The 14850-nt window shown below is 40.8% G+C and overlaps 1 protein-coding gene across 1 annotated transcript in view; it reads right to left on the bottom strand.

Moving 5' to 3' along the window:
- SLC2A13 (solute carrier family 2 member 13) overlaps positions 1-14850 on the bottom strand; it is a 104505-nt gene that overhangs the window by 71669 nt on the left and 17986 nt on the right. The window contains exon 2 of the mRNA XM_082239678.1: positions 4084-4243. Coding sequence (XP_082095804.1) covers positions 4084-4243 — 160 coding nt within the window. The remainder of the gene's footprint in view (positions 1-4083; positions 4244-14850) is intronic.

Raw genomic sequence — 14850 nt, 5'->3', positions numbered from 1 at the left:
AATGCAAATTTATCAAGATTCTCTCCATAAAGAACAGCAAGGCTTTAAACCGCTTTCTGAATACTCTCAGTATTTCTCTAAATAAGCAGATGGAGGTAACATAGTTTATATCCTGAGATTTCCGTATCAGACGATTCCAAGAACTCTTGAACAGGTTTTCAGTTGTTCCCTGCAGACATAATTTTAACATTGCTGTTTGCAAATCAGTTATTTCAATTACTGTTAGATAACATAAACTTAGCCCAAAGTTAACTTATATTAGCGAACTACAATTATTTACATGTATCAAACAGCAAATACGCTGAACAAATGCAACTCCAGACCAACTAAAGAGGCCTACAACTACAGTGGCATGACAGCTGACATATTATTCTCTCCCATTATGGATCTAATATAGAAGACAATCACAGCTGTCATGTGTCAGGGGACTGCCATCGGAACAGGGGAAGGAGGCAGGGGAATACAGAGAGCCTCGACGCCAGCTCCAGTGGTGGGGAAAGCCATACCTCAAGTAGAGTAGAGAGGGAAGGGGCCAGCCAAGCGAGGAGAGGGCTCAAAGATGCTACTGAGAGCCCAAGCGCCTCACCTAGCCCGGCTGGCCAGGAGGGATGTGCGCCACTTCCGTCGCCCAGCTTACACAGGGATGTGAAACACAATAATAATAATAATTAGCCGGGCTCAGGGCGGCTAACAACAATAAAATAGTGAAACATTCTAAAAACATTTCATTATAAAAATTAATTAAAATCAAATTGATGGCAACCATAAGCTTAAGTTCTGTAAAGATTGCCAAAGGAGGGAGTCAGGCTGTGCCCTGACCAAAGGCCTGGTGGAACAGCTCTGTTTTGCAGGCCCTGCGGAAAGATGTCAAGTCCCGGGGGGCCCTAGTCTCTTGTGACAGAGCGTTCCACCAGATCGGAGCTGCAGCCGAAAAAGCCCTGGCTCTAGTTGAGGCCAGCCTAACCTCTCTGTGGCCTGGGACCTTCAATATGTTTTTGTTTGAAGACTGTAAGTTCCTCTGTGGGACATACCAGGAGAGGCAGTCCTGTAGGTACGAGGGTCCTAAGCCGTATAGGGCTTTAAAGGTTTAAAACCAGCACCTTAAACCTGATCCAAGGAGGGGAGGTGGAGATTTGGGGTGTCTAAGTTCTTACATTGGGGAAAAGCCGGAAGGGGCCACTCCCGGATTCTGCAAGTGACTAAGACGGACATGAACTTTGTGGTTATGCACTGTAAATAGTTTGCACCAATAAAACCTGTAAAAGACAGGTCGGAGTCCTGCCTGGTTACTCACGAGCAACCACCACCTGCACCACCCGCACATTAATTGACAATTCCTTACATACTGAATCATTAACTATTTTTCCAAATTGTTCCACACTGGGCTGGAAGCATTCTTGTACTGTTGGTTTTCTTGGAATCAAAAATAAAAGTACTTCATTCTGGGGGAGTAAAATTCCATTTCACTTTTCTCCCTTGATAAGATAAGCTGCTGTTCCTGCTAAAATGACATTGGTAAGTGTGTTACATTTAGAATAGCAAAAATGTTCAGATACTTTTAAGTGTAATGAAAATCTTATGGATTACTATAGTACGCAAACACACAAAACCAGCAGCATGGTTGAATTTTATCTTGGTAATTAGCATTCCAAAAGTTGGCCATTCTATTTTTCAAGATATTTACTGACTTGCAGATTGCAATGGCTTCTAACAAATGGTTAATGTTATTATATTTTAAAATGTTTTTACTTAATGTTACTAACATACAAGTAAGTTTTGCTTTAAGTAAATGTTTTACTTTAATGTTACTAACATGCAATATTTGTTCCTTTCACTATTATGACAGAATTTCTTGTAATGGCAAGTGGAAAAAACTGAATCTGAAATCCACACCTCCCAACTCACTCACTCTTAAATCAATTCAAGCACACTATTGCAATTTTCTATAAAAAGGAGCTCCCCTCCCCTGATAATTCAAATATTATTTTTATTACAGTTCAGTTTAAAAATACAAAAACCATGCAAGAGGAAATCTTATGGTGGGTTAGTTGGCTATCACCCAGGGTTCTATAATGAATCTTTAAAGTACAAACAGGTTCTCTTCACTAACTAAACAGGCATGAAACTATACCATTTAAAAATACTTAAGTACCCTGCGGGATCACACTCACAGAGTGCTCAACCAAATGTCCGAGGGAAGCCTGCAAGCAGGAACTAAGTGAAACAGGGCTCTTCCCGTTTGTGATTCCAAGCACTGGGCATTCAGTGGGCATGCAGAGATAGATCATAGCCATCATGATTGAGGTTGAATCCCGACAAGACAGAAGTGCTGTTTTTGGGGACAGGGGGTGGGCGGGTGTGGGGGATTCCTTGGTCCTGAATGGGGTAACTGTGCCCTTGAAGGACCAGGTGCGCAGCCTGGGAGTCATTTTGGACTCACAGCTGTCCACGGAGGCGCAGGTCAATTCTGTGTCCAGGGCAGCTGTCTACCAGCTCCATCTGGTATGCAGACCCTATCTGCCCACAGACTGCCTCACCAGAGTGGTGCATGCTCTGGTTATCTCCCGCTTGGACTATGGCAATGTGCTCTATGTGAGGCTACCTTTGAAGGTGACCCAGAAACTGCAATTAATCCAGAATGTGGCAGCTAGACTGGTGACTGGGAGTGGCCGCCAGGACCACATAACACCAGTCCTGAGAAATCTGCATTGGCTCCCAGTACATTTCCGAGCATAATTCAAAGTGTTGGTGCTGACCTTTAAAGCCCTAAACGGCCTTGGTCCTGTATACCTGAAGGAGCATCTCCACCCCCATTGTTCAGCCCAGACACTGAGGTCCAGCGCCGAGGGCCTTCTGGCGGTTTCCTCATTGTGAGAAGTGAGGTTACAGGGAACCAGACAGAGGGCCTTCTCAGTAGTGGCGCCCACCCTGTGGAACACCCTCCCTTCAGATGTGAAGGAAATAAGCAGCTATCCTATCTTTAAAAGACATCTGAAGGCAGCCCTGTTTAGGGAAGTTTTTAATATTTAATGCTGTATTGTTTTTAACACTCAATTGGGAGCCGCCCAGAGTGGCTGGGGAAACTCAGCCAAATGGGCGGGGTATAAAAAATAAATTATTAATTATTATTATTATTTATTATTATAGCTACTGCAAGCCCTATCCTCCATGAATTTGTCTACCACTCTTTTGAAGCCATCCAAGCTGGTGGCTATTGCTACATTTAATGATTTTTCTAGATCACAGACAGAAGATGGTCTATTCAAAACCAAGCAATTAAAAAAAATTTTTTAGCTTTGGGGATTCTTAAAATTAGTTCTCTGAGTAGCAGAAGAATCAAGACGTTACATGATGTTGTACTGAGAACCATAGAATTGAAGCCATGGGTCTCCAAGAAAGCTAGCATGCATATTGATTACATTTGCTATAGATCTTGCCACCCAGCAAATTACAATGTTGAAAGATAAAATCCGTAGCTCCTTAATTCAATCCATTAGTAAATTTCAGCTAGATTTGCTGCCATTATTCAAAGCCAATTAGCATTCTAAGGGCACCAACTTAAAACCACAAAAAGGAAGATTCCAAGCGTGCAAAAACAAAGCAAAGTCTACATTTAATTCATTTAGATTTGCATCTAAAATTGTTGGGTTTAAAATAAAAATGTAATCTGTAAAATGTAACATATTCGGATAGTTTCTTTTTCACCTATTATTATCATCAATCTTTATTACGGTCCAGAGACCCAACAAATCGTTACAAAGCAATACACAATTCATACAGCCTACCTCCAGGTTAAACAAGCATTTTGTTCAGAATATAGGGATCATTGGTTCTTGCAACCACCGATAAAAACTTTGCCACTATTATTATTATTATTATTGCTCCTTATTGTGATTTTAAAAGGGTAATTAATTTTTTCACTAAAGAGTACAAAAGACATTGCAAACAAAAAATGTATCTATATCATGTGTGTATACAACTAAATATTTGTGTGTACTACACACACATTTCACACACAGAGCATCTAAATGGCAGTGCAGCTCTAACTTTACTTTCAATAACAAACAAACAAATTACACTAACCTCCATCCATCCTTTGGAAGATAACTGAAGGCTCCATCTATAACGCTTGCAAAGAACTGTCCTCCTGTGATGAAGAGTGTGTTTATAGTAACTAATCTGCCTCTTAGATGAGGTGGAGCAACTTCTGCAATGTATACTGGGACTGTCATAGAAGCAATACCTGGAAGAAAGTAATTAAAATTCAGTATGAACCTATTTACAAATAAGAACTATTATTTTATCATTGGTATGTTTTATCTACAATTATAACACTCAATCATAAACAGGAGGAAACGTTCTACCTTTCAAATAAGTAATCAAACCAAAGTACATGCTATATAAATATAGCATGTTTACAGCGCATCTGAAAGGTAAGAGTTCCAAACGGAGGAGAAATCATTTGATCGTGCATACAGCATAGAGAATTGCACTGCAAGTTGAAAATAATCAGATAAAAGAGATTGTCAATAGATAAGCAAACAGAAGCTGAACATGTAGGAAGTGTGGTCACTATTTATATGTTTGAAGGGATTTATATCCCCTCATTTCAAAGCATAATACAAAAGAATAGTAGCAAACAACATAGCCGACTAAAAAAGGAATGAGTTGTAAGCAATCCATTAAGGGATATCTGTAACCATTAAAAATCATCAAAGGCAATTAAAGCCTAATAGAACAGGGCATATGTCATCTGGCACCTTAGAATATTTTAGCCCAATACCAACCCGGGCTACATTATGACTCCCTCATACTGGTGTATTTCCATTGACATGAACTAATTTACCAGCAGGTCCACAAAGCACTTTATTAAAATAGATTTCAGTAACAGGCATCTTACCAAATTGCTACAACTTTCTATGAAAAAAGTAAACTAACTAGTTTTTGTGGCTGTCTTTTTTATGTTGTGTTTGTCTCAAAGCACACCTAGTACTTAGAGATTAGTCTAAGTACTTAGAGAGTTAAGAATATTATAATCTTATATCCATCGGAACCTTACTTATTCTGCCAATTCAGCTGTATCAAGTCAGATGCTAGAAACCAACCCCTGTTCAAAACCAAAGCCAGAAGAACTGTATCAGATACACTCTGTCTCTGTCTTCACAGGGAAGAGCATAGAGCAGGTCTCTGTGCCTGAACTAACTTTTGCAGAAATGGAGTCTTAAGAATTAATTAAAATAATAATTATTATTTTTTTTAAAAGCATGCTAAGAAGTCCAGTGATCCACTGAATTGTTGGCCCATACTTTATCTGCACTGAGCTTGCAGAAATAATTCAATTCCAGGTGAGCTGAGTGCCAGGCAACCTCTGTATTTTATATGAATTACGCTCTTCACTACTCTTGGTTCTCAGGTTGGCTGCCTTGGCATGGATTTTGTTGCAGGACTAATATCTTGAACCTAAGAACACTAAGATTTTTAAAGACAGTAACAAACAAACAAACAAACAAAAAGCTCTGTTTTGAACAGCCTCAATAAGCTGCCGTACTCTATGTTCTTCAACCTTGGGTACCCAGATGTTGTTGGGCTGCAACTCTCATCATCCCGAAGCTGTAGCTGAAGATGATGGGACCACATCTGGGCAGCCATGGTTGAAGAACACTGTGTACTGAGCTTGCAGGACTCTGCAAGGGACAAACTAGAAACATGTAGCAGAAACTCTCCCAGCAGCCATTTGTACATGTTACAACCAAGACGAAATCCCTTTCATCTTCAAATGCTTTGTGATAGATGAGCCCAGGCTACTCGTGTCAGTTTCTCCAATTTGTGGCCACCGTTCAACAGATACCTGCCAGCAGCATATTGTACACGGTATTATGCTAGCCAAACAGATGGCCTAAACCACCAATTACAGGAAATTATGAGAAAGGATAAATTGAAAGATACAAACGAGCTGGTTATGGTTTTCAGTTCCACACAACAAAGTTGCTGGAACCTCTCTTCTGCCAACTCTGTCCCACCATGTTAAACTGAAATGGGATGAAGGAGTGCAAGTTAATGCTTTCGGACACAATTAGAGTTAGAGCCAAACTAAACATTACAAAATGTGCATTATCTGCATTGTCTTTCTATATATTTTTTCCCTCTGCCTTCTTTCTAAGACTTGGCTTCTCCCTGCCAGCCACAAATCAAGGGGATGGCAGATGGTGATTCACACATTACACAATGTTTACATTACACATTACTAGGTAGGAGGAACGGTGGCAGCTTTGAACATTTTAATGTCTATTTTCCCCCTTTAAGATCCTCCAGCTAATTCAACTTATTAACACTACACACTGCTTTTCAAAGTCTATCATTCTCATTGTGAAATGTTTGCAGTATGGGAAAATATTTCATTCTAGAGAAAGAATTTGTAACAGATACAAGTTTTTAGGTGATGTACAAGTTAATGAACAACCAAGTAAATAGGGCTGCTTAGTTATACTCATAAGAGCCAACTCCTAGGGGCCAAGGTCCCACAGTGTACCCCCCCCCATAAATTACTTGATGGGGCTGCACCCCCAAAGCCTTTCATTAACTTTTAGACACAATAATACAATACAGAAAACTTGAGTACATGTTCAGAATGGAGACCCGTGACATGCTTCAGAAATGTACCAGAAATGACAGGCATTAGCATGAAGGTTGTTAGTTACGATGGTATATTCGAATTCCAAAGTCAATCTGAAGTTCATGAATCACAAACACACTGGTAGATAACTTTAAAAAGAAATAGATATAGTCTTATTGCAATAATACCTCAAAGAAGTAAATCAGTTTGCAACCTTTAATATTTGCCAATGTAAGCAAGCTTATCATATGTCCTAAGATTGTCCATTTCTTACAAGAGAAATACAGAAACTTGGTTGTATAATCATTCATTTATGCATTTTATTTGTATGCCGCTTTTCCACACACACAAAACTCGAGCTCTAAGTGGCTTACAACAAAGAAAACATGAATACATTTCAAACAAACACCACAAAAACATTTCATAATAACATAACGCAAAACAATAGCAAATAAAGGTAAAGGTAAAGGTACCCCTGCCCGAACGGGCCAGTCTTGACAGACTGTGGGGTTTGTGCGCCCATCTCACATTTATTGGCCGGGGGCCAGCGCTGTCCGGGGACACTTCCGGGTCACGTGGCCAGCGTGACATCGCTGCTCTGGCGAGCCAGAGCCGCACACGGAACGCCGTTTACCTTCCCGCTGGTAAGCGGTACCTATTTATCTACTTGCACCCGGGGGTGCTTTCGAACTGCTAGGTGGGCAGGCGCTGGGACCGAACAGCGGGAGCGCACCCCGCCGCGGGGATTCGAACCGCCGACCTTTCGATCGGCAAGCCCTAGGCGTTGAGGCTTTAGCCCACAGCGCCACCCGCGTCCCAACAATAGCAAATACTGTATACTAATATACAAAATCCCCATTATCAACATGATAAAGATAACAAGATTACTTAAACAACACGCAGCCTCCAATAGTGAAAATAACAAAAGATGTGTCATATCAAGCACAGGGTTTACACTTAATGAGTTAAAGAACACATCCACCAACTCATGTTCCAGATGTGGCTGTGAAGATAAGAGGCAGGTCACTTCAAAGTAGCGCTGCTTCTTATACACATTAACTGAATCAATTAATGTCATATCAAGCAGTGCACATTAATTTATGTGAACTATATTTAGATAATACAGGACATTCCTAACAAAAGATAGTTAATTATCCCCGTGATCCAAAAGGGGGTGTTTAAATTACACCTTGGCATTTTCCAATAAGCTTTTGTTAGTCTAAATAAATGCAGTTGCTCTGGGCAAGTACATCAGCATCAGTATAAAGGAAGAAGCTATGAATATAACAGCCACTGATGTGGGGTCAAAAATGCTCCATGAACGATTATCTACTTTGAAACGACTTGTTTCATAAATTAAATCAGTGGTATAATTCAAGACAAATTCAAGTCAGATTAGGCAACCGGAAGGATATTAGACAAATCTTTAAGATGTAAACAATATAAGTGCAGCGTTATCCTATTGCACTGCTAAATATCTTAGGATACGACCAGCCAACTGCCCCTCAGATTTGGTTTTGAGACTTTGCCATTAACAAAATCTGACTGGTGACATAGCTTTATGATACTGCCACATTTATTATACCATTTCTGAATAGTATTTCTGAATAGTATTAAAAAGGGATGCGGGTGGCACTGTGATCTAAACCACTGAGCCTCTTGGGCTTGCTGATTGAAAGGTTGGCAGTTCGAATCCCCGTGATGGGGTAGAAAGAAATTGCAATTGAGTAGATTGCAATTGAGTAGATTGGAAGTCTAACACAAAGGTGGGGTGTGGGATGAGGGGTGGTGGATGGTGATGGGAAAAGGAATTATTTGCGGGATTGAGTGTAGGTATGTTTGAATATTTTAAAGGATTGTATGAAATGTATGTTTGTATATTTGATTATGGAGAAAGCCAGAGAGTTCCAGAAAGACATCTACTTCTGCTTCATTGACTATGCAAAAGCTTTTGACTGTGTTGACCACAGCAAACTATGGCAAGTTCTTAAAGAAATGGGAGTGCCTGATCACCTCATCTGTCTCCTGCGAAATCTCTATGTGGGACAAGAAGCTACAGTTAGAACTGGATATGGAACAACTGATTGGTTCCAAATTGGGAAAGGAGTACGGCAAGGCTGTATATTGTCTCCCTGCTTATTTAACTTATATGCAGAATTCATCATGCGAAAGGCTGGGCTGGATGAATCCCAAGCCGGAATTAAGATTGCCGGAAGAAATATCAACAACCTCAGATATGCAGATGACACAACCTTGATGGCAGAAAGTGAAGAGGAATTAAAGAACCTTTTAATGAGGGTGAAAGAGGAGAGCGCAAAATATGGTCTGAAGCTCAACATCAAAAAAACGAAGATCATGGCCACTGGGCCCATCACCTCCTGGCAAATAGATGGGGAAGAAATGGAGGCAGTGAGAGATTTCACTTTCTTGGGCTCCATGATCACTGCAGATGGTGACAGCAGTTACGAAATTAAAAGACGCCTGCTCCTTGGGAGAAAGGCGATGGCAAACCTAGACAACATCTTAAAAAGCAGAGACATCACCTTGCCAACAAAGGTCCGTATAGTAAAAGCCATGGTTTTCCCAGTAGTGATGTATGGAAGTGAGAGCTGGACCATAAAGAAGGCTGATCGCCGAAGAATTGATGCTTTTGAATTATGGTGCTGGAGGAGACTCTTGAGAGTCCCATGGACTGCAAGAAGATCAAACCTCTCCATTCTGAAGGAAATCAGCCCTGAGTGCTCACTGGAAGGACAGATTGTGAAGCTGAGGCTCCAATACTTTGGCCACCTCATGAGAAGAGAGGACTCCCTGGAAAAGACCCTGATGTTGGGAAAGATGGAGGGCACAAGGAGAAGGGGACGACAGAGAATGAGATGGTTGGATGGTGTTCTTGAAGCTACTAGCATGAGTTTGATCAAACTGCGGGAGGCAGTGGAGGACAGAAGTGCCTGGCGTGCTCTGGTCCATGGGGTCACGAAGAGTCGGACACGACTAAACGACTAAACAACAACAACAACAATATATGTGTATTAATGATGAATTATTTTAACAATAAAAACTTATTTAAAAAAAAGAAAAAAAGAGCAAAGCCAGAGGAAAATGGCACTAGGAACACAGAGGAAACAATCCCTGTAAACAGATGAAAATGTAAAGGAGCTACATTAAAGGGGCTATTCAGGAAACAGTGCATCCATTGAAAACCTCCCTTTCTCCCCAAAATTACCGTAATAGGCTACACTTCAGCTTAGCCCTCCCAGCTATGCTGATTATAAAAGATTACCCTAGCTGTTCCAAGCGCATCACGTACCCCAACTTGCTTTTGCTGGTAACTAATGAAGTTCTACCTTTTAAACAAATATTTAATTTCAGTATGTGCTGCCTCATCTCTTTCCCCTCCTGGTTAGCAAACTCTCAGTTCCAAGTCACATGGGATGAATAAATCCTCAGGCCTTTTGCTAGCTGCTGGGCAGAAAGGTCTATTAACACTTCTGATTTTTCCATCACCTGCATGACAGTTTGAGATAAGAGTTTTTACTGTTCAATTGCAGGATCTGGAAGGAGTGTTAATAGACGCAGTAGAAACACAGAGGTGGCAGGATGTGTGTGTGTGTGTGTGTGTGTGTGTGTGTGTGTGTTCCACAATATACTGTAGTATTTTCTGCACAAAAAAAGCCACCATTAAAACAACTGGCATTAAGTTGAGTGTGACCTGCCTGCTTCCCTATCATATTGTTGGTATCCTCTGGCTCAAAAGACAATAGACCACCTCTGAGGGTGAAGTCAAACCACTGCAATAGCAACACCGAAGTGACCTCTCTATGGTGCTAGCCTGGACAGTGTGTATGGAGGTCCTGGTAGTAGTAACTAAATTTTAGTCAGAGTAGACCCATTGAAATTAATGGACCTAACTTAGTAATGTTCCTTCATTTCAATGGGTCTACTCTGGATAAAATATAATTGAATATCACCATAAGGAACAAGTGATTTAATCCTTCTAAGTGTTTACTTTGGGGGCAATAGCTTTCCAAGCCAGGTGCCCATTACCTTTCATCCTCTCCCTTTTGACATTCTGGCTGGTTTTTGGCTGGCTGAGATGGTTTTATGATACTGGTATCAATCATTTGTTTTGTTTCCTTCTGCCGCTTTTATCTGTTCTGTTTTATCTCACTGATGTATGCTGCTTAAATTTTTGTATTTTCCCCATGTCGCACTGTTTTAGATGCTAGCTCCCTTGGATTACTTTTAGGAAAATAAGGGTTGCAAGTCTTAAATAAAAATATTAGCAACAGTAGACTCTAGACTATTACATTTGGAAAATTTCCTTTATATGTATCTTTTTTCGTGGCAAATTGAGCCAACATGGTATAGTGGAAGTGGGAAATCAATGCTTACATCTGCAATACTTTAGGATTTCACAACATGAGAGTTAAGGTGGGTGCCATCATATTTTCACTTGCTTGGAGCCTTGCGAGCTCTTGACATTATCATACAAATCCAAATATTCCAAACATCAATGGGAGAATAATTTGAAGAGCTTTTAAAACCAATTTGAACTCCGTTTTTATAGTATGTATTTTCTGAAAAAAATAACCTGAATATAAATATGTTGGTCTACATTTATCTCATAAAACTGAATCATGACCATCTGTCAGACAGATAAAAGCTACTTTAGGTGTGGGCATTATAAATACAGTAGGCTGCATATTGTATTTATTATTATGAGGTTCCAAATGAACCCACGACTAGCTACTCATCACGGTGCAGAAATTTAGGAAGTGTAACTTGGCAAGATCATCCATTAAGCCCATATGGATGGTCCTGTACTTCAACAAGGATATTTACTTTCCATCACATTCTATTTTAGCCAGCACTATTTTGTACAGTTACTACCATCTGCTGCTTCTTGAAAACACTTGTTACAGCCATCTTATGGCCATATACTCTGAACTCAGTCCCGCTTTGTTCACTAGTATTGAATGCCAAATCCATAAGAATTACAAATCCATAAGGATTGCACCCATCAGAAATCTGGCTGCTGTTTCCAAGCAAATAAAATTCAGCAGCATGATTCAAAGATTAAAAATGTGTTCTTAGGTTATATTCAGTCTCTTGTTGGCCTTGTTGCTGGCATCTATCTGTCTTGGGAGACAATGGAAGAGTGCACCTTCAGGGGTAAAACCAAACTGTCGGCGAGTTACAGCACCTGCTATGGCTGTAGAGACCGATATGGAAGAGACATGTATTGTTGCAGCAGGGTCAGATGAAGCCATCTGGTTTTGCTGCTATGGATGCACAATGGTGTTTCTTCTCCCTGCACTCCTCCCAGCAGTCATACCTCCTCTGGTCACTGCTGTGGATAGACAACCTGCCTTCAGGCATTGTAATTGTCTGTCTCCCATATGGCGGGTTTAATGTTGCCAGCCTTCATGTCAAGATCGCAGACATCTTTGTAACACAGAGTTGGTCTGCCAACAGGCCTAGTGCCTGAAGCCAGCTCCCCATAGAGCATGTCCTTGGTGATCCTACCATATAAATTCAATAAATAAATCTTCCATTCTGTGGACATGACCAAGCTGGCGTAGACGTCACTGAGATCAGAGTACAAAGATGCTGGGAATGCGTGCTTCGGAGTGCAGATCATTGTTTGGTCCTGCTATGCAATGCTCAAAATTTTCCTAATGCAGCACATATGAAAGGCATTGAGGCATTGGTCCTGGTGGATGTAAGTTGCCCACGACTCTTTCCCATAAAGCAGTGTGCTCAACATGCAAGCCTGGTAGTCCTTCATCTTGGTATTGGTCATTAGCATCACATTCTCCCATACCCTTTTGGAGAGGCGAGCTATTGCTGTAGCAGCCTTGCCAATACACTTGTGCAGCTCAGCATCAATGGAAAGGTTGCTGGCTATGGTGGAGCTCAGGCAGACAAAATTGTCTAGGACCTCAAGCATGTGTTCACCACTGCTGATGCGTGTTTAGATTACCCACATTTTTAAAAAAGCTTTCAAGCTCTTGGACTTGCTGGGGGGGGGGGCCACTTGATGTGCCAGTTTTGGAAGGCTAGAGATTTTCCTGCAAAAGCATCCCTGAGCCTTGCAGAGGTGGTGCGCTGAGCAGACATTGCCCAGCAAGCAAAGTGGAGAGCTTAAAAGATCTTTTTGCTCCAGGTAACCACAAGTGGACCCAGAATGAAAAGAGCTTTTAAGCTCTCTGTTATGCTTGGGATTTGATTTGTGGAATTTTAACCATCCTGCCTTCTACCACATTTGTTTAAAATCGTGCAAGACTAATAATAATAATAATAATAATAATAATAATAATAATAATAATAATTTATTATTTATACCCCGCCCATACAAATGCATGTAATATGAGGGATTACTGAAAAATAACCCAAGTGGCAGAGTAATAAGTGATTGGCTGAATTGTGCCCTACTAGGGTTTGGCACTTTTTATGTCTATTTCAATGGAAGGATTAAGCATGTGCTGAAATCTCCCCTATTCATCCACAGGTTTGAAGGGTGCTTGACTTAATTTCCACTCTACCTTCTTGTAGCCTGTCTTTCTTATGGTGTTTCCATATCAATTTTGCAGCATAGTTATAAAGTGGTTAGGAGACCAAAGGTATTTATTTGCCAGGATGCCACAGTGGCTCATTCATGATAAACTGATTTTGTAAAATTGGGGAGAGTGCAGAGGTAATAGCATGAATAGCAGGGCAAGTACAGCACCATGAATAGCAGAGGAAGACGACGTCTGTACTTTAATATATGAACCACTCTCAGGCTTTGCATTTTAGCGTGGAAATTTCCTAAAATGCAATCTCCACAGCTAATTCAAAAGGACTCCTTCTACATATAAAACTAGATTTTAAGATACTTAGCCACTTTAGAGGAAATCCAACACTGAAGATGCAAGAGAATTTATCCAATATTAAACGTCAAGTGCCTTCAGCTTCTTTTTTGCTTCTCTGCAGACCAAAAGACACTTTCATTAATAATTTTCTTTCTATGTTGTGCTCATGAACTACACCCTAGGCTTGAGTGTGAATCACTGTTATTGAATGGAAAGTGACTGGGAGAGGGAAAAGTTGGATAAAAATGGTGCCTTAAACTCACTAGAAAGTTAACATTTTGAAGGAGGTATATTTTTATCATGTACCTACTAAACCAACTGTTCAGGAATAGTGCTATACAAAGCAAAAACGAACAAGGATAGCATTTTTAGAAGTGTTATTCATTACAATAATTTATATCCTGTCTTCCTGGATACAAGTCCTTCAAAGGCAATTTACAAGTAACATTTGTTGTTGTTGTTGTTTAGTCATTTAGTCGTGTCCGACTCTTCGTGACCCCATGGACCAGAGCACGCCAGGCACTCCTATCTTCCACTGCCTCCCGCAGTTTGGTCAAACTCATGCTGGTAGCTTCGAGAACACCGTCCAACCATCTCGTCCTCTGTCGTCCCCTTCTCCTTGTGCCCTCCATCTTTCCCAACATCAGGGTCTTTTCCAGGGAGTCTTCTCTTCTCATGAGGCGGCCAAAGTATTGGAGCCTCAGCTTCACGATCTGTCCTTCCAGTAAAGTAACATTTAACTACTTTTAAAAAATCACAATAATATGGACATACTGGTGTCATCAGGATCCTTCCATCATGACAACTGTTAGTAGCATAGCCGAGTGACAGACTCTATCATGGGGAGCTGAGTCTTGCCAGAGCAAACCCTGATGTCTCCTTCCCTCTTTCCTGGTATGTTTGAGGTTTGTCACAGCAACAAAAGGCTTTTTCCACTGATAGATATTTATTAAGCTTTATTAATATGAGGGACTTTAAGAAGGTACCGTATTTTTTGCTCTATAAGACTCACTTTTTCCCTCCTAAAAAGTAAGGGGAAATGTGTGTGCGTCTTATGGAGCGAATGCAGACTGCGCAGCTATCACAGAAGCCAGAACAGCAAGAGGGATCGCTGCTTTCACTGCGTAGTGATCCCTCTTGCTGTTCTGGCTTCTGAGATTCAGAATATTTTTTTTCCTGTTTTCCTCCTCCAAAAACTAGGTGTGTCTTGTGGTCTGGTGCGTCTTATAGAGCGAAAAATACGGTAGTTTGCATGTTCACTTAGACACCAGCTTTACAGACCTTAAAAAGTCCTTTTAAAAAGGTCCCTATTCCACAGGTTCAAGTCCAACTACAATCAGACACAGGAGTGGTATCCTTCCTGTTTAATTAACTGAACCT

This window comes from Podarcis vaucheri (genome assembly GCF_965113315.1).
Source record: "Podarcis vaucheri genome assembly, chromosome: 10".
NCBI lineage: Eukaryota > Metazoa > Chordata > Lepidosauria > Squamata > Lacertidae > Podarcis > Podarcis vaucheri.
The sequence above is the reverse complement of the archived record's forward strand: the minus strand, read 5'-3'. Positions and strand labels throughout refer to the sequence as shown.